This window comes from Crassostrea angulata, chromosome 7 (genome assembly GCF_025612915.1).
Source record: "Crassostrea angulata isolate pt1a10 chromosome 7, ASM2561291v2, whole genome shotgun sequence".
NCBI classification, from domain to species: Eukaryota; Metazoa; Mollusca; class Bivalvia; order Ostreida; family Ostreidae; genus Magallana; species Magallana angulata.
This window is the reverse complement of record NC_069117.1, coordinates 37,835,567-37,856,320: the sequence shown is the minus strand read 5'-3', so window position 1 is coordinate 37,856,320 and position 20,754 is coordinate 37,835,567. Positions and strand designations below refer to the sequence as shown.

General features: G+C 33.2%; 2 protein-coding genes across 11 annotated transcripts; both read right to left on the bottom strand.

Moving 5' to 3' along the window:
- Nucleotides 1-1,403: 1,403 nt before the first annotated feature.
- Nucleotides 1,404-18,115, bottom strand: LOC128155148 (signal transducer and activator of transcription 5B-like). Of its 10 annotated transcripts, XR_008239550.1 has the most exons (23): nt 17,975-18,115; nt 16,189-16,370; nt 15,359-15,527; nt 14,799-14,894; nt 14,197-14,268; nt 13,939-13,999; nt 13,531-13,628; nt 12,590-12,756; nt 10,529-10,663; nt 9,964-10,104; nt 9,377-9,668; nt 9,089-9,184; nt 8,498-8,636; nt 8,319-8,371; nt 7,632-7,750; nt 7,145-7,320; nt 6,617-6,799; nt 6,430-6,496; nt 5,493-6,193; nt 4,884-5,338; nt 4,546-4,572; nt 4,369-4,413; nt 1,404-4,152 (listed from the first exon to the last, which is right to left on the bottom strand). XR_008239550.1 is itself a non-coding variant. In XM_052816722.1 (22 exons), the coding sequence occupies exons 2-20, from the start codon at nt 16,350-16,352 to the stop codon at nt 4,896-4,898; spliced, it is 3,372 nt and encodes a 1,123-aa protein (XP_052672682.1). In that variant the 5' UTR covers nt 16,353-16,370; nt 17,975-18,115; the 3' UTR covers nt 1,404-4,413; nt 4,546-4,572; nt 4,884-4,895. The 10 variants fall into 10 exon arrangements, 6 of the variants coding, with proteins under 6 accessions (XP_052672682.1, XP_052672679.1, XP_052672680.1 ...); XR_008239549.1 differs by having other exon boundaries at nt 4,546-5,338; XR_008239548.1 differs by lacking the exon at nt 4,546-4,572.
- A 1,136-nt stretch (nt 18,116-19,251) lies between these two features.
- Nucleotides 19,252-20,738, bottom strand: LOC128155157 (CST complex subunit TEN1-like). The gene is made up of 2 exons (XM_052816732.1): nt 20,546-20,738; nt 19,252-20,262 (listed from the first exon to the last, which is right to left on the bottom strand). The coding sequence occupies exons 1-2, from the start codon at nt 20,626-20,628 to the stop codon at nt 19,974-19,976; spliced, it is 372 nt and encodes a 123-aa protein (XP_052672692.1). The 5' UTR covers nt 20,629-20,738; the 3' UTR covers nt 19,252-19,973.
- Nucleotides 20,739-20,754: the final 16 nt, after the last annotated feature.

Sequence of the window (20,754 nt, the reverse complement as noted above, 5' to 3'; positions counted from 1 at the left end):
TTATGTAAATTTTGTTCAGATATTGAAGATGAATTCCATTTTGTTTTGAAATGTCAGCAGTATAGAGAAATCCGAGTAAAATATATTAAGAAATATTATTGGAAAAAACCTTCTGTATACAAATTTATACAATTATTAAGTGTTCAAAATTTTAAAGAACTGTGTAATTTGGGGAAGTATCTCCATCTAGCTTTCAATATTCATGATAATTAAGAAAAATTTCTCTGGTTTCTTCGCCTGTTAGTAAAATTTTATTTTATATACATTATCAATGAACTTCACATGTTCATGTACCATACCATTATTTCAATATTGCTATATTTATATGTAATAACCTATGCCATAAGATGTATGTCTTGTGCAAATAAAGAATATATATAACTCGGTTATTGAGTCTTCGAACATTGCATATAATCATTCGTACCTGTTAATCGTCATTTGTAAGACTTATAGAGTTTTTGTAAATTTTTGATTCATAAACCATTCGATGTAAGTTTGACATTTGTACATGCACCATTAGTGATTTGCAAGGTAAATGGCAAATTCTCCATAAAATAAATACTCAGTACGTTATGTTGTTAAAAACTATGTCACAAACATATCGGCTGTTTTTAAGGAGTAAAAAGTACAATGTAATAATATAAGTGGTCATAAAGGAGGGATATATTTTGTTATTTAAAAAAATATCAGCTAGGTGCCTGCATGTGGACAGGCAACAAGTTTTACCACTGAAGCAAATGGTGCAAACAGGTCATATGGCCACAAAAATGCATTTTTGAAAGTTCTTATAATATTGTGGAAATGTTTCAACCCCAGTCGGAAAATATTCTGTAAGACATCGCTTAAATTTAATATTGAAAATAAACAATATGCACTGAAAGTTGATTTTATCACCGAATTAACGACCCAATACCCTTGTTAGCAGAATATAAATCTTCTATTTGGTTTTCTTGGTCACCCACCACTGATTTGAAGAAAAAAAACCCACGATGCTATATGTAAACAATGCAGACATTCGAACAATTACTCCAGAATTTTTTTTATACCTCATGTAAAGAAAGCCATATAGCATTTTTTCTACAAAATTTTCTTTGTGTTGCTACAATAATTTTCATCCATTGATTTTCCTTTTAAATAATTTTAAGAAGCTGTCGTGTCTCAGTATTGAGCCGCTAAAAAAGGCTGAACAATTCATGACCGTTCTCATTTAATGGTACTATGGCATCCGCATTTTGACATCATGGAGAATTTTCAAACACAGCTCTAAATTAAATTGTCAACTCGATCGATGTGCAAGTACATGTAACTCCAATGGCTGACTTTTCTTCTTGCCTGCTTTGTTATGAACCGATATCTTTTCTTACAATGATTTTATTATCGTGGTAGAAATAAAGAACAATAAATCACAGTTTTCGCATTTATTGTCAAATCAGTTTATTCTTCAATAGGTCTGAACCTATTTAACAAAATTCAAAGAAACAAATATGTGAGAGGAAAAAAAAAAAAGAACAGAAAAAGATACGAACACTTAAACAATGTAATTATGGTAATAAAATTCAACATAAAATGCCCTCCTGTTTGAACTAGTTATAAATTTAATACATTGCTTGCCAAAATACAGTCAGAAGATATTGAATAAAAGTTCGCTTATTTTGATTTACTTTTCTTCAAGCATGTGGCAAGCAGAGACGATTTGTATATTATAGCTTTTGGATAAACATAAACAAACAAAAATAAACCCGAGAGAGAAAAGGGCGGTAGCAATGGATTTTGCCCATGTTATTTTTTAAGCATTCTCCCTATTCATCATGCAGGGATATCATTTCCAACCATATTAGCATGTGCGGATCAAGAAGGGAAGGGGGGGGGGGGCTTTAAACTTCTTATATTCACATATATTAAAATTACCGAAAAAGGCCTTGGACCTCTCTGAGAAAAATTTCTGGATCTGCGCATGAATAGAGGATGGTTGAAATGTATGCAAAGTAAAATTGATGAACAATAAAGTTTTGCTGTAGCACTTCGAACAAAATATGGCACAATAATAAAAGCAGTTTATATATTATGAAAACATGACAAAAATTCCTTAAGCATACCCTTCACATAGAAAATCAGAAAATCAAACTCAGCAAGTACACAATATGACACAATATCTCTAAGCCCAATAACGTTTTATTGTAAATGTGGAATTTGAAGTTCACACATTGAGTTTTGTGCACAAAAAAAAATCAGAAATAAGTCAAAACTGTTGTTTGGCATGTGGAAGCTAAACATAGGCTTATTCAAAATAACCACATGTACCCGCAATTAAGTTCAAATGAAGCTCTAAGCTATTATAACTTACTATATGCAAATTCAGCAAAACTCAATTCAAGAGAGACACACCATACTTTGTGCCTTATGGAGAATGCTTACATAGGCAATACCTGCTGCCCAATTAAATGACTTTTATTTACATAATAAAACATGGTCAAATTGAAATCAGATACATCTTATTGCATAGTGAGATACAACAATGACTACAAACAGCCTGGCATATCAGCAATCGATCAGCAAAATAATCATAATCAGTATTTCATACACAGCTTAACCTTTTCGCATTAGTTAGGACGTCAATAAATTGCAATTACATGTTTCGTGGTTTCATCAAAATTCATTACTGTGTGACAGTTTTTGTGGATTTTATTGTTAAGTTAATCCATGAATTATTGTAGTGATAGGATCATCGTCCATGAATTAATTTAAAAAGTATCCTTCAAACTGTGATTTTTTTTGTTAAATCCACAAAAATTGATACCCAAAAATGTTGATAAAAATTATTACACAGTTGCACCAAAAATAAGATCACATTGTCTAACTTTCTAGAAAAAGTCAAACCGAATAAAAAGCAAGCCTTAAGATTACTATAAACACTTGTCACATAGCATAGACTTAACATAAAAATATACATACAAAATTTTGTACAAAAACTTTATATACATGCTCTGTTAATTTAAAGTAGGGCTATATACAAACTAATGCACATTTTAAGTAATTCCTTAAGTGTGCCAGATAAACATGAATACTGAGTATTTAGTTTTGTAGTTGAAGCAAATCCAGCCTCTCCGCTGAATTCATGTTTACAAAATCAGTGTAACACAACAACCATGATACAACTACATTTGATTTTTCAACCTTGCAAATTATGATTTTTTTTTCAGTCTTTATATAGAATTTGCAATTTTTCTTGGATCGAATTCTACAACATGCAGATTCGATTAAAACATACGGCATTCTGTGTTTAACACTGTTTAGTTGCTTGTACTTGCCTCAAACCAAAGTGATAAAAGAAAAAAAAACATGGTACCAGTAACAGACAAGCAAATAAAGAAAGAAAAAATAAAACTCATGCAAATTGGTAATAAAATTGATGAAAATGGACGTCCGTAAAAATGTCAGGCAGTGGAGGGTCATATTTTTTTTTTATTTATGAGACATGAAAATTGAACTGTTACTCTGTTATATTTAAACTTAAAATTAGATAATGTTGTGTATTGCAAAAGCTCATTAAAATGATAATTCATGTACAGTACAAAATGCCTTTATATTCTAATTTGCATGTACTGTTTATTCTTGTGCAATATTGGTGTATAACATTTTCTTCCCAAAATAAATACTTTAAGCTTTTTTAAAATATGTTTCATGAATGAATAACAAAAAATAGGAATACATGTAAACGAAGTTTTGTATAAAGTTAAGTACCGGTAATAAGAAACTTTTTTCCCACAAAAAAGCAAAACCATTTTTGACCTAAAGAATTGTACGCAATTACACGTATTAATAAATATCTACCTTTATTTTTTTGCTTGTAGTTTTTATACTGTAAATAATACCTATAATTGGTAATGTCTATCAAACATACGTTCCATAAGACTTCTTTAAACCATTTTCATGCCTCAGTAAGCTCAATAATATGCCTAACTTTTTTACGGACCACCTTTAAAAAATGTGAAAAAATATATGAAAAAATAATTTCACAAGTTATTCAAAACTAAAAATAAACTTGCAATCTATAAAATTTTAATTAGAAATTTAAGCAGGTAAAACAAAAGACTAATAAAAAATCTTGCAAAGGGAGCCATGCATTCATCTGGTGTATTTGAACTGTTTTATCTGTAAAATACAAGAATAAAAAGGACATGTCACAATATGAATTATATCATTTTTATGCTAGTAAACTAATAAAAACTTGAAAGTCGTAGAAGACAGAACAATATGGATGAAAATTCTTTTTTTTAAAATCCACCATAAACAACCTTATGGATTAGTACACATACATCGACAAACACCCTTAATACATTGTAAAAGCAGTCCTGTTCATTTTTTTACCTGTCAGAATACTTCTGCATGCATCAACTTAAAGGACATGCTGTGCTGTAAAATATAATTCACCACATTATGTTGAAGCAGTAAAGTTAGTAAATAGTTGTGCATACACAAACACAAGTTTTTTGAACATGTTTATTAGTACTTTTGGAAATACATGTACCATCACACAATTCTTACCAATGGGGCATGCATCTTTTTTGCAAGCTATAAACCAATAATGTATTAATTATCTGAAACTAAATTAATCGCATACAACGAAAACCTACCAGGTTAAAAAAAACATTGTAACATCCTGGACATAACATGGTGCTTGACTCTTAACTTACAGAAGCACAATGGAGCATCAGATGAAATCATCATGCTACTCGACACCAGTTTATACCATCAATGTGAAAGTGCAGATTCTCCGCAAAAGTTCCATCACCCCCCGATCAAAAGATTTCTCAGCCTTCATGCGGGTAAAACAAGAAGCATCATTGTAGAATAATTAGTATAACTTTCAAAACATTACAAACCTTTGACAGGAATTATGCCTCCAGAGAAGAATTGAGCACATTGAAAACAATTTCATAGTTTTCAATGAGCTCATTCCTGTTGGTTGGATCATTCAAGATGGCTTCTACGCTGTCAATCATGGGTTCGTTGACGGCTGGTGATGCAACACTCCCAGCTGGAGAGGAGGCCTCCGAGTACACAGACTGGGAGTATGGAGACTGAACACTGTTAGTCTGTATACTCCCAGCCGGAGATGCTGCAAGAGGAAAAGTCGAGTGTGGAGGGGACTGCAGTGTGGCCGCAGCTTGGGGGGAAAATGCTTGAGAATACGGAGGTGACATCACAGAGGACTCTGAGCTGCCACCTCCAATTTTGCTCTTTAATTTTTGAAAAAGCATCATCTTTTCTTCGAATGAAGCTTGTGATTTCTTAGGCTCCTGTCCAGATGATCCTTCTGATATTGTCGTAGCTGGGGCTATATTCAAACAAAGATTTAAGGTCTGAGAATTTAACTACCTGGTGGGGGAGTCCTTTAAAATGTGCAGGAGTGACTACAGACTACTACTTGTGAACTAACAGAACGATAATTGCTGTTTAGAAGAGTTTATCATGAAGGCTGTAGCCATTACCATAAACATTCGAAGCCATGGTAACAAACTGTGTGGTGTGGTCTGGGCTCTGTAAGGAATGAACTGAGTTTGCTGGACTAGGTTGTTGCATGGAATACATGGAAGGTGCTGGGCTCACTTGCTGCTGGTTGCTGTACATGGCAGCAGAATGACTCGTCTGTTGCTGAGGATACACTTGCATTTCAGGGTACCCATGGTTAACGTCTGGAGGCAGGTAAGTCTGGCCGAGAGCATTTTCATCAATTGTTGGGAAATTATTAGCATTCTGTGTAACCAACATTCCTGACAGTGTTGGGTGCGTACTTGAGAGGCTTTCGTTAATACTGAATGACTGGGCATTGCTGTAAGTAGATGGGTCCATGATGACTTGCTGTGAGTTCTGCATGTACGGAACCCTTTGATACAGGGTGGTAGTGTGAGGCTGGCCTGCCATGCTATCTTGTGACTCACCCCCGCTGAAATCCAAAACCGTCTGAGGAATGCTGTGTATCTGTGGAGAGCCCGGTGGCAAAGACATTGGTGAATAAGAGGGGTGTGTGCCATCAGAATACATAACAGGCTCTGGCTGGGGTTCGGACAAACGCTTAGATTTGATGACCCCAGGCCTGTTTTTAGCAGCCTCTCGTTTCTTTGACGGTGCAACAGCTTTCTTTATATCTCTTTTTCTCTCTTGAGACGATTCTTCATCTAAATTCAAATCACTGAAAAAAAATGCAATGTTCCTCATAATTAACTTGTTATAAAGAAACTTGATTAGTGTGTCATATTTAAATTGACATGATATTACAAGAGGAATATAAAATTCAAATAAGATTTTGCATAATAAATTGATGTTATTTTTTTTTTCAAACACTCTATTCTTAAATTTTAATGATTTAAAAAAAAATGCCAGTAAATTGCCAGACTTTGAGTTTTTCGAATTAAAAAAATTCTTTACTTTAAGGAAACAATAAGAATTTCCTCAAACTTCTTGTAACCTTGATTTTCTCCCTTGCTTCTGCTCTCTACAACAAAGTGTATTTACGAGTATATATTACAAACTTCATGTGTTGCTTTATTGTTTTCTGAAATTTCAAATTCATTCACAAATCATGTTTTAATATCCACAAAATCAGACAGATTACCAGTATTGTAAAGTTGGAAAGCCTCCTCTGTCCTGATAGAAGATGTCGGCGATTTGTATAACCATTGCAAGAGGTGAACTTTAGTATCACCTGGAATGCATGTGTTCTTCACACATTGAGCAAGAGTCTTCTTCTTGAAGGTGTCTGCTTTGAAAGGGTCCGTTGGAAAGCATTTCCACTGGCCTAACACAAAAATATAAATTCAACAGTAATATCGAAATACAGTATATACTACTGTGGTTTCATCAATATTCGTTGAATACCAATTTTTGTTGATTTCGTTGTTAAGTTGATCCACGAAATTAAATGTTCATTGAAGTGCAATTTCTATTAATATTTTGTATTGATATGCCGGTTGGCCACGAATTTACGTATCCTTGAAACTGTGATTTTTACTTTATCCACGAAAATTGATACCCTCGAATATTAATGAAACCACAGTAATATATATAATAAGCAGTATGTGACTGTATATATTAGTGTTCTTAAAATGAGAATCAACCAAACACACTACTTTATTACATGTACCTTTTTTGTTTTTGTACAAGACCGTAGCAGATATGGCTCCACAAAGATTTTGACCTTGACCATCAGTAATGACCTTGTCCGAGAACCTTAAGAGGTAAGTATACTCTTGCATGGGTTGAATGTTATTCTTCAGTCTTTGTTCGGCTGTTTCCTTCTTGATGAAACCCGCGATCAGCCTACAATATTCTACCTTTAATTAACCTACATATTAATAGTCTATTTACTGAAATACTAATTAATTTTTGATTATTAATTTGTATATAAAAGCATGTTTGTATATAAAAGCATGTTGCACCAGTATGTATACTTGATTTTTTTTTTTTACAAGTACTGTAAACTTAGAGTGTTTGTACTCACACAAAAATATCATTCATATGTTTCAAACATTGTACCAATACTATAGGATTCACATAATTCAAAGACTTTTGGCTTGACCCATTGACCACCTTACATTTGTACATGGATGATAAGGTGATATCGTACATACCCATCATTCCAATAATCTTTGAGATGAGATTTGGTCAGATTAAAAACAGCCAGGAACCACATCCAAAACGTGGCCGATTTCTTCTTGTCATCTCCTTCCTTAATATCCATCATTTTCTCCTGTATACATTTTTTTTGGCACAAAATATTAAAAATGTTAATATAGATGAATAAAACAAATTTTGAAATACACATACTTGTACAAGATAGATTACAATGTACATGTTATCAAAAGTAGAGAGTGAAAGTGTGGTTAACCTTTAGTTTATAATAAATATATGTACAGATGCTGTAAATTAAATTCATGGTAAAAAAAAAAATAGTTCCCTAATGACCTCATCATACCGTCATTACATCAACTTTCATCCCACTGAGAAGGGAGATTGTTCTGTAACTTTGATTGAATTAAAAAGAGATTCTTGTTTCTTTGAACATGTTCTAAATTGTTTTTTTTTTAAATCTCATAACTATTCCATCATGATATAAAACTAGTTCATTCTTAAAACAGATAAAAATGTTGAGCAGTGAAGCAACATTTTACACTTACACAATCATTTGACATGCACAGTAGATATTTATATCAATAATTTTTCCTTTGATAGCTTCAATGCGTGCCTTAATTATTATTTCATGAAGTTTTAGGATTTGACAAAATACATGTACTACAAAGCGCTGGATAAAAACATACCACACAAAATCTCCTAAATGGAATGTCCATCTCATCTGGTATTGGGTTATCCTCTGAAAATTCATTTATATAAACTTTAAAATACTTTATTTCCAATTTTGGGCCCAGAGGGCACACAAGTTTACAATTATTAGGGAGAAATTCCTAAATGGGAGATTACACATGTTAAACAGACATACCCAGCATGAGCCTGCTCCCTAGATGAGCTTTCTCATCAATACATAGGTCCCTTCCTCCTAATGTTAGCATCTTCCTGTTCAACATATCAAACACTATGTGCCACTTCAAGGAGTTGGCCGTTTCTATTGGCAACTGAAACTGTTTGCAAAGAACAAGCTATATTTACTGAAAAGTTTTGTCTCTGGTAAAAATATACATTTCTTGTGTGCAATAGAAAGACAATGTGGTAAAATACAAAAAATATCTCGTAAAATGGTTTTTTGAAATAAATGATGTATACCGGTATATTTAATGCAGTACTTGAAGATATAAGCAGTTACATGTACCATTAAATTTCAGACATCCCATTTAATTACCGGTATTCCAAAGTACACTGTCAGGATTAAAATGTAAAAAACAGTAAACATGAATATATAAATTTGCTGTGTTAGTATGCTTTGGAAAGCAATTATTACCCCTGGAAAGTCTCAGAATGTTCATGGTGGTCGAAAGTATGCAGACTTAATTCTACAGGTACTCTCTCTCTCTCTCTCTCTCTCCTCTCTCTCTCTCTCTCTCTCTCTCTCTCTCTCTTAAATACATGTACTTACAGCATCATTGGTGCTAAAGCACTGCCAAAGAAGAGAGCCATGTACATTACAGCTCTGACTGGCTCCTGTTGTTACCACAATAGGCAGAGAAATTGTCTGAAATAAATAAAACTAATTTCTTATGAATTGGTAGGTACGGTACATTATCAATAACTTTTTAAGACATTCTCCATATACACCCATCATATAAAATAAGTCAAACTGCTTAAATAGCACCCATTTTAATAGAGGCAGAAGAGAAAATAAAAGACTATCTTTAAATGTATCTAGAATGGATGTACTACTTACAGCTACAAGAATTTCTTGGTCGCCAATTTTGACCCTTGTTGTGAATACAATCCTAAATTTATCCTCGCAAACTTGAACATCTGGTTTCCTTTCAAACTTTTCAATCTCCATTTTCTTAAAAGAAGCCAAAGCTTTCTTCTTCTCAAAGGTTGATTCGTCTGTTTTGGCCTTCATCTTAATATCACATGGACTTTCCCAATTGCGATTGTGATATTTTTCGTTGACTTCTGACTCGTTACAAAACTGCGCTTTCACTTTCCCTTTGCAATCAATATTATCGCAGGCTAGGAGTCTAAAATATATGATATTGAAAGTTCTACATTATCGAAAATTTACACTCTACAAAAACAGTAAAGTTAAATGATAATTGGGCAGCCTATGGAATATATTTCAACGGCTGAAAATTTATAAAAGAGTTAAATATGATTCAGTGCATATCAATTATATTAAAAATACCAAGCCCACAAATATGACTTGTATACATATATTATGCTGGAAAAATTGTATTTTGTAGTCTAACTTAATGTGTCACAGGGATATGCTTAAAATGCTTATTTGTTAAACTTTGAATTGTCTGTTAGATGTACCTGACAACGGCAAAGAACTTTGGACAACGAAACTTCTGATTGGCTGCTTCCTCTCCATTGCCATCTGCCTCTTTGTTACGTTTTTTTGATCCCAGTTCAACTTTTATTATGTGCTTCTGCTGTTCAGTTACAACAAATGAACTGTTTAGGGAATAAACAATTTTAAGTATGAAAAACTCTCATATATCTAATTTCTACATGTATAAAATAGTAATTTTATTTGGAATTGAATGCAAATTTTTTGTACAAACAACTCAAAATTTAAACACACAAGTCAAATTATTATGTATGTAATGTACTGTAAACCAGATTTTATTAGCGACAACTTTATTTCACGATTTACTTCTGATAAACTGGTTCGCGGCCACTAATGTTTGCAACCAAGCCTTATCCAGACCCCTCTTGTTATAACAACCATGCAACAACGACTGGTTCACGGTGAGAAATATTCACGACGACAATGTCCTTGCGAACCTTGCGAAAATTTTCTCCCACGTGAATAAAAGTTGGTTTACAGTATTTTATAATTAATGGGTTTTTTTTAAAAACTATCGTTTTTATATACCTTATAAGAAGTTTTTCAAAGCAGTTTCTTAGACTGCAGGTTGTTTTTTGTACCATATCAAATCCTGCTAATAATTCTAGTTTTGGCAAGGCATATTGCAGATTATCATACAATATTTGACCCAACCAGGAAAATCTGGAAAAGAATATTTTGCTTACATTAATATTAAAACAATTCTAGACCACATTTAAAATAACAAACTTAGTTTTTCAATAAAAAAAAAATAAGTTGTGAATAGTTGTGAAAAATTTTTGTGAATAGTTTTGCCATGCAGGAACTATGAATCTTAGAGAGCATTCAAATATGTTGTTCTTGTTGTTCTCGAGTATTGCTGGTACATTTACGAACACACAAAATATACCCGAATACCAAGAACACACTGGAAATTATATTGTTGACCCTTTGAAGGAATTTAGTAAATAACTAGAAAACTGACCAGTCAGGAAGGGCCCCGCTATGACAATTAATATAGAGAAGTGAAAAAAACTTTGAATTCCATCCTCTTTATATTAACAATGATGAAAAATAAATGCCCGGCATAAGATGTAAAGAACTGCAATATATATAAGGTGGTAAAAAAAAAGATATGAAAAATTATAAGTAACAACTGTATTTTTAAATTTCAAGATAATTCCTGAATGTCCAAAAACTCTAAATAGTAACCTTGTATCTGCATAAAACAGGGATAACCTCATGTCTTATAAAAAAAACTAAATTAAATGTTTATTTGAAAAAAGATTTAAACAGGTGTTTTATAAAATGCAAGCCTTCAGTGAATGCAAATACATTGTATCACCCAGGGTTGACCTCAACTTCAAAACAAACATCAGTTGCAGACAAAGGTATTCATTAATCTTCATATGACAGATAGAGATAAGCCTCTAAATTTTCTGCAGCAGGCAAGATAATTAATCCCAGGGGATTAATTGTTCTGCTCTCTCATCCTTTTCTTCTAAATTTACAATAAGATTTTTTTTTCAGAAATGACAGAATGGGGTTATTATCTGATTACCTGTTAAAATTAACAGCATAAAGGCAGAAAAAAATAAAATTAATAATTAAAAAATAAAATAGTGAAAAAGGATATATTAATATATATCTTGATTTTAGAATTCAATAAAATTATCATAAATCATTGTGTACGGTATTTTAACCAAAATAAAGTATGAATATTATATATTTGAAATCCATATTTCAAAGAATGTACACAATACTACACATCATTCAAAATTGACCTTAACTTCAAAACAAAGTTAATTTGCAGACACAGGCAGTGCAGTAATTAATCTCAATGTGACAGATAACGATAAAGCTTAGGATTTTCTTCCTGTGGAAGGTTAATTAATCCCAAAGGACAAATATTGCACAGCCTTCCAAGTATACAATGGTAACATTCTCAGCAGTTATCTCTCTTTGCCCATTCATTATTATGCATAGTTAAGGAATCTACCCCACCACCCCAGCTCCAAACCAGTAGACATAGAGAACCAAACTTAGCATCAAAATATGTATTTCTGCCTACTGAACTACCATACCAAATTTGAACTTGATTGGGCAACCATGAAAAAAGTTATTAGAAAAAAACAGAAAATTTGTGGACGGAAGAGTGACAGACGGACGGACAGAAGGACGGACGGACAGAGTGATTACTATAGGGCACCCGCAAATCCTTGCGGGGCCCTAATAATTAGGATATAAAAATAAAGATGGAGGGAAGTTTAATACAAAAGTATTGATAATTCATGAACAGAAATTTTTAATTTGTTCACTGAAATTACACAGAATTGTATTCAATGATACTGTAATCTTTTTTGCGCCATCTTGTTCTCCTTTTTCACTATGCATAGCATGTTGGTGTGAATTCTTGAACCTCAAACCCATATTATGCTGTGTTTTTGCCGTTCAGAAATCGAGAATCTTGGCACAAATGCGTACTCCTATCAAGAACAGTGGTTTCGAATGCACTCTTTAGGGTTAACATTTTGGCTGCCAATAGTAAATTTATTGGTAGTCGACACCCTGATACACTATGATCAATAATGAACTTGATGAACACTATACCCTCTCTCCACTTCTGTAGGAATAGGGGGCCTATGATCCACTAGGTCCACATAAAACAACTGCAGCTGTTTCTTGTAAGCTGACATCTTCCTCACAAGTATGGATTCAGCCTCTACAGCCTTGTTCTCAATTTCTGTTAGGTAACATTTGATGTCCTGGTGAAGACTCTGAAATATTTTAAAGTTGCATTCTGAGTTAGCATCCGTATGAAAACAAATGACATTCCAAAAGAAGTTGAGATATTGGAATATTTTACAGTCACTTTTACATACTTAGCTATAAACACTAGTATTGGTATTAAGACAAAGAAGAAGTTGGGATTTGATTATTTAACACTTACAAACACATATATATATATACTGATCTTGATAGTATTTTCCAGGGGGGGTCAAAGAGATAATTTTATTTGCTGACTGGGCAATGGGGGGGGGGGGATTATTTTACACGACTTACATGTGCATCAAAACAAGATAACAAATTCCTATCTATTATACATGTACATTTAGTATTCTTCGATTTCTGAAGCTTGAGTATAGAACCAAGAATAATGTATCCAAGACATTTTATGTGTCAAGTTCTTCTTTGACATTCATGTATATCTTTTGAGCAACTTTTAGAACAATCAAAATTACTTTCATATCTGTGAGTAATGTAAATCATCAAATCAATATTTTCAAACAGGAAGGTAAAAAGTTCACTTTAAGATATTCAGGAAGGCAGTTGTGGTACTCATCGGAAAAATTAACTTTTGAAATCATCCGTCACTCAAGAGAAAACTTATCTTCCAAGTATCAAGAACAGGCATCCCACAAATGTAACAGGAAATGCTGGTTATCTGCACTTCACAGGTTGAAGAGTTCTCGAATCAAATTAAAATTTTATACCAGAAAATTGCGGTGCACATATCAGGGAAGAAAATAATCAAATTATGAAACACTTACAGCAAGTAACTGAATTTTTTTCTGATGGGATTCAATCTGTTTCCTCTGTTGCTCTGATGCGTTTATTCCATTGTATCCACCACCCAGGTGATCAAAACCTAGCATCAGAGAAAGTCATTTGCTATTTAACATTCAAGATAAAAACGATAACGAATTTAATCTACACACACAAAAAAAAGATGACAGTAAGAATGAACAGTTTTGAAATGACCAGATCGAGTCAATTAATTTGAGCGAGTAGCAGTACATGAGGTCATTGGACTAATTTCACACAAAAATTATCAATAGTCTGCGATAAGATAAGTTCATGTGCAGAGGCTATTCATGAATCTCGTAGCTGTTTTTATTGTAAGCATATTGGTTAACCATAAATACCAGTGATCACAAAATAAATGTCGCTCAACTCACCAACTTGGTTATTCAGGTGGTCCTCCAAGGATTCTAATTTGTCAATACAGACACTGACACTCTACAAATTTCGGTAACAACAAAATTCGTTTATTATATATTATATAAATATATACGCGTATTCAAATATTAAGATCAAATGAAAAACATATCCCAAGTCTTGACGCATTTCAGCAACTTTTTGTTTAATGGAATGAAAATGCTGATCTTGCAGTTATTATCAATACATGTACTGAGAGACAACTCCAAAAATAGTACCTTGCTGCACTCATCCATATATCTGAGGATCTGATCTTGGTCATCATAGGAGCTCACTTCCATGGCCTTTGCCTATTAAATATTCATTAGACTTTTGAGCATTATCAGTAGAAATTCATGCACATATCACTTTCATAAGCAGTATCATCAACAGATTTAACGGAAAATGTTTTGTCACTTTCCTACAATTCCTGATACCATTAGGTTCCATGCAATCATTTTTAACCAACATCTTGTGCTATGTTGGTAAAATTTAGTAAAACGTTATACATACACTTTTTAGCTACCATGCTATTCAAATCAACAGATTTTTACTGTTTATTTTTCTCATCATTGATGATTGAACTGTGAAAATAGCGTAACATGTCATCCTCTCTCATAGCAGGTAAAGTCTGTTAAGGATTACGCGTATATATTTTGAATATAGCATTTTAAGTATCCTGTACATCATTTTAATTTCATTAAGAGCAATCCTTTAGATAAGTGCTGTGCACTTAGTAACATTGTCCAATTTCATATCAATCTATACATATTGTGCACTTTTTATCTTTTTCCTGGTTCCATTTCTTAATTCCATTACATTACTACATAGATTGAAGTACCTCTGCAGCCACAAACTGTGTCAGTAGTCTTGTTTCCTCGTGCAGATACCGGCACATACTGGTTATAAATGGTTTGGGATTTTTTTCGTAATTATTCTGAAAAACAAATTTAAACACTCATAACTACTGGCACATGCTAAAAAATCTATTCATACATTACCAATGTACAGAAAAATCAAGCACCTGGTATCTGTCATCTACTGTTTGCATTTTTCCTTTCACAAGTTCTATTTGTGTTAATTTATATACCAAATCTTTATTCTGTTGTCTGGTGATAATAAATACATACAAACAATTGTTAAAGGGAATCTGGTAAGAATTTATGAGTCTTCGTTCAACAAAAAATCGAGATTTTTAATCATCTATAACCATGTAAAAATAGCAATTTGAAGCCCAATATCATCATTAATTAGAGCTTTTCAAAAAGCCCAAGACTTAAAAAGCCACTGACATACTGCCACAAAACTAGTCCCCATACACTAGTACACACAGAGCTTGCTGAGTTGAGAGATACAGTGGGGTTTTCGTTACCATGGAGATGGCCTTGACTTCTGTATTACCTTGATGTTGTCATACACCACTCTCTGAGATAGCCTCTGGGTTTGGTCTGCTTCCTCATGCTCCATGCTGTCAAAATGTTCCAGAATCATCTTGAACATCAGTTTATAGGCAGCATCACTCTTTGGGTCCATCTCATCATGCTCAAGGACAAACTGCTCTCCACTTTTCCTGCAGCAGTTCAACATATTTCATTAGCATATAACACATTTACAACTAAATATTTACATGCTGTACAGTACCGATCAGACCCAACCTAACACCAGAGTAAACCCCAACTAAACCCCGGGTTTACTTTCTGGGTTTACTTTTTGAAAATTTGGGTCCACTCGGGGTTTACTTTGGATTTACTCAAGAATTGCTTTTGGAGTCAACTATACGCACTGAAGTGTGAAGCAGACCTGTATTTTATCTTATCATCCTACTGCCAGTAATTCCTGCCCCTTGTATATTCCGAATACACATGTAGCGTCTGCTTTTAGGGTATACTTCTGATCGGGGTTTACTCTCTGTGTCCACTCTGGGTTTACTTGGGATTTACTCTGGGTCCACTCTAGTAAACCCAGAAAGTAAACCCAGAAAGTAAACCCAGGGTTTAGTTGGGGTTTACTATCTGTTAGGTTGGGTCTGATTGGTACTGTATGTTATAACTTCCCTAAATAATTTCACTCATTTCAAAGAATCCACGATAACATGACATTCAGCTGCAACATTTTTTTTCTCTGTAGTATAAATATAGTGTGTCATCAACACATGCATAAATTAAATTTTGTTCACCAAAAGATTTCATCAGAAACCAGCCTTTTTTCCAAGAAAAAGGCTTTTAAATTACCAATTTTCAGAATCAAAGAGGTCTTTGCAATATAGACGCGTCTCGCGTATATGTTCATCCGCTAATTTGTATATGTCCTGCCATCGTTCTCGGAATTTGTGATTTTCCAGACAAAAGCTGAAGACATCAGGAAGAGTTGGTAAATCGGCTGTAGCCATTTCCATGTTGTTGATTTTTTAATTCTATAAATCAAAACAAACACAGCATGATATGATAAATCCAATACTGTGGAATCATTAGATTTCGTGGTGGCTCAATTTTCGTGGAATTCGTGGGTACCTTTCATCCACGAATTAATTTCCTCCACGAATTAATAAATTAGGGCAATAAAGTCATATTTCCTCTGTAAGTTTAAGAGAATGCACGAAATTAAGTCCCCACGAACCTGTAAAACTTTAGCAATCCACGAAAATTGGCCCCCACGAAAATTAATGATTCCACAGTAAACATCTCTCGCTTTCTCACAAACACGCCCCCAATATTTTATCCAATATATCATTAATTAAATGCATCAATTTACTGAGCAGGTATTCCATGAAAACATTATATAACACTGAAATCATGCATACGCTTTACAAAGATGATAACATTCATCATCTCCAGATTATCTATTTTTTCAAACCTTGTCTGCTATTTTTTGATAACAAATTTATGCAAACCTTTTTTACTGCATGAGAACTAATCTTTGATGGGACCTATATATAGCTGTCACCTTGTGTAGATGATATGCATTGATTTAAAATAAAAGGTTAACAGAAATAACAGACATGTTTTTTTTCGTTATGGCAATTGCAATCTTTGAACTTGGAATTGTTAATATTCTAATATTGTGAAAACCATACTGTAATTTCTATGCAAGGTAAAAGTTGATTTAAATTTTCTACATGTGTAAAGAAATTAATGCATGCAAGGTACAACCAACACTTTGTTTTGTTATGGTAACTGCAATTAATCTTTGAACATCAATTTGTTAATATTCTAATAATTTGTTTGAAAATTACACTTTAATTAATACCCATGCAAGCAAAAAAGTTGATTTGAATTTTCTGCATGTGTAAATAATGCAAGGTACAACCTAGCTACAGGTCGAAGCTCTCGGTCTGAAAAAATATAATGGAAACCAGGTCACCCGTCCAAAATTTTTAAGAATGAAAGCTTAATTAATAAACAGACCTGCAGCGAGGTACGTGTATAACCAACACTTGCTCTATATACAGATGTAATGTCATTTATAGTGTTATATACAGTACTCTTCATCACAAATATAACAAAAGATCGATAAATGTGAAATTCAAAATCTACTTCTTAATGTTTAATACACTTTTGCTTCAAATTCCAAGATCCATATATAAATCAAATTTATCAACCGAAGAAGTAAAAATTTGTTTTACTAGTACAATAAGCAAGAATCAAATGACATCTTCTAAAAATTAAAGTACAGCTGATCTAGCTGTCAGCTGATATCACTGTGACATATGGATGATTGATTTCAGTGGGAAAACATGCAGCTTTATATTTTAAAAAGGTGGCAGCATGGCTGTTAAAAAGATTTGCATAAAATATTTCATTTACCACTATCTACATGATCTACAAGCAAGGCAATTGTCTCTTGACGTTTTCATGAATAATGACCTAATTAAACCTCACTAAAATTTTCCACGTTTTAATGTTTACCCTTTTTCAGTTTACACTGATAGAGATAACCTGGCCTAGGGGCTATTTCACATTAAACAAATCAAAAGTTCTAAAATTAATGAAAAACCCAAAATACTTATCTTATACTTACAATTATTTCTTGGTAAACTAAACAAGTCGTGACATGGTGAGATTCTCCAGGAAATGAATGTTAAAACAATTGACCTCGGCCTCTCCTCACCATTTTCTGAAAATCAGTGTTTACATTTTTGACTGTGTAGTAGGAAAAGTCCCGAAACACCTTCGCATTCGGAACACCTCTTCACAGGCGCGGATCCATCTGACAGAATAAAGCATTTACTTTACAGATTCGGCGAGTGTTTCATTGTGAATGACCAAAACTATTATCTTTTGACGTGACTTATAACGTTTACGAACGCTATGTACTAGTGAGGTCAAATTGTAAATTAAAGTCGTTTATCAGTGTCATATATTAATACATATAAGTTAGTACGAGTAAAAATAAAAAGTACGGTAATTCTAAATGAATAAAAAGTAAAGATTACGAGACAATGTGGTACATGTAATACAGAACTAAAATCAAGGTAACTTTGGGAAATAAACGTTTATTAAAAGTTGGTATTATAACGACTAAAGGGTCGCATTAAAACCTAAAAATGTCATATTACAACATTTAGAACCATTTTAACAAGACCTTAAATTGGACTTTCAGTAGGATGCAACTATCTATTTCTTTCGTCAAAACAAGTTAAAATGACGCTGGTTTCAAGCGAAATATACATCGATTGCGGAGCATTAGCTCAAAAGCCAGACAAATCTTGTTGATTTTAAAGAGCCATGACTGAGTGGCCTACAATGCAACAGACATGCAGGCCTACGTCACATTGCTGTTTGACACAACTACCCAAAGTCCAAGCTCCTGTTAAAATGGTTCTATGTATAGATTGTACAGTTATTAAATTTGACGATAATCAAAAATTAACAGGCACAGGGGCCAAGCCCGTTTTAACATTAATTTCAATGTAACCATAAATAAAGAGATAAATAACCTTTATTTATGGTTACATTGAAAATAATGTTAAAACAGGCTTGGCCCCTGTGTTAACAGGTTAAAAGATCAATTTTTACAAAAATGGAGTAACTACTTATATTTTTAAAAAAAAACGTTATGGGAATTATTTACAGATATTATTTTTTTAGAAAAAAAGTTTGACTTGAATGTGAACTAATTACGTATACTTTGTCCAACACTTGTTGGGTTCAGACTTATACGTGGCTGCACTAGCTACCTTTTTATTTTCTTAACATTGTATGAAGTATTGTGATTTCTTTTTTCATGCACACACGTTTTGTTTAATATCTGGATGATTTGATTTGATAAGTTATATATCACCTCAGCAAAATAAGGAGTTTAAAATAAATTTATTAAAGAATCATATCTAATATCGATACATGTACATAGAAATATTGACCTTCAATAGAATATACATGTTCATGGATGCATTGAACTAATGTTTTCATTTCATTTAATTCTTATATAGACGAATTGACTTCGCGCGTGATCTTATGAAACGTTAGATCACTCGGGAACACTCACTAAAAAAATGGAGAAAGTGAGTCTTCTATGTCTAATTTTGCAATGAAAATTCGTTTCTTTGTGTGTATCATCCTATCGAAATAATAGATATTCTTTGCATACACTTGAGAAACATCAATTACTGAGCCACGATGGTTATTGCAATTTTACACCGTGCAACTCTTTCATCCGCTCAGAATTTACGTGAGCAGATGAAATAATCTTATTTTAATCTTTTAAAATATTTTGATCATATTAAAAAAAAATACAACAACACTGTTTTGAATACTAATAAAATGAATGTTTAGTTATATGTATATTTTTTCTCATAATAAAAAATATGCCCTTTATCTAATTAGTCTTTTAGGTAGAGGATATATATATATATATATATATATATTTTTTATGAGAAAAATATCATTTACATATAAAGCATGTATATATAACGTCAGGTGCTTGTGCACAGACATATAAAATGTTGGTCGGCAAGAAAAACTGATGAAATAAATAATTGTGAAATAAAATTAAGATTTATAAATGAATTTTTGTTTGGTTAGTTATGTCTAACAAGAGTCACATTTCTGGATTGAAAATACTTCTGTTGATTCCTCAAAGCACGGTTATACATAAGTAGATCCATTCCATCCACACAGCGCATGATCCTGGCGCGCACGATGGGCGTGTCGCCGCCATCCTCTCGTTCCACTTCGCCGATCACTTGGAATAGAGATCCCACTGATCCCTCGAGGGGTTCTGTGAGGGATGTGTCTACACACAGAGACGCCGAAGTCTGGGGGTCACAGAGGGTCGCCTGGCGGTTTATACAGTCGTGTTGAATCAATCTACAGATTAGAAATCCAAGTTCATGTCTTTGATTTTAATGAGATTCGTTTACCTTTAAGTAGTTAATCTAGTGTTTTCTGGTGAAAGCCCCCCCCCCCAACCCGCATGATATACATAGAGGTTTTTGAGAAGCGATGCAGATAAAAAAAAAACTGTGCTTGCGACAGGGGCGTATATATACATGTATATACGTCCCTGCTTGCGAAGATAATTTTACAGAATCATTCTAGCCCTAAATATGTTGATATTACAATAATTGAAATTATCTTAAGCATAATATACCTCCCGGTTACTTTAATACTTCCTTGGTTGGTTGAGAGAGCATTGGAAATTTCTTGTACGCTACCACACTTCGGCAAGTCCATGGTTTACATTTCCCGCCAAAAATTATAACTGTCAAAGCCGGGCATAAAATTTCTCCTATCATTCAACCCGTCGGCATGAAAAATATTTTTTTAATAGAAAAAAAAGAAAACAGATTTCGTGAAATA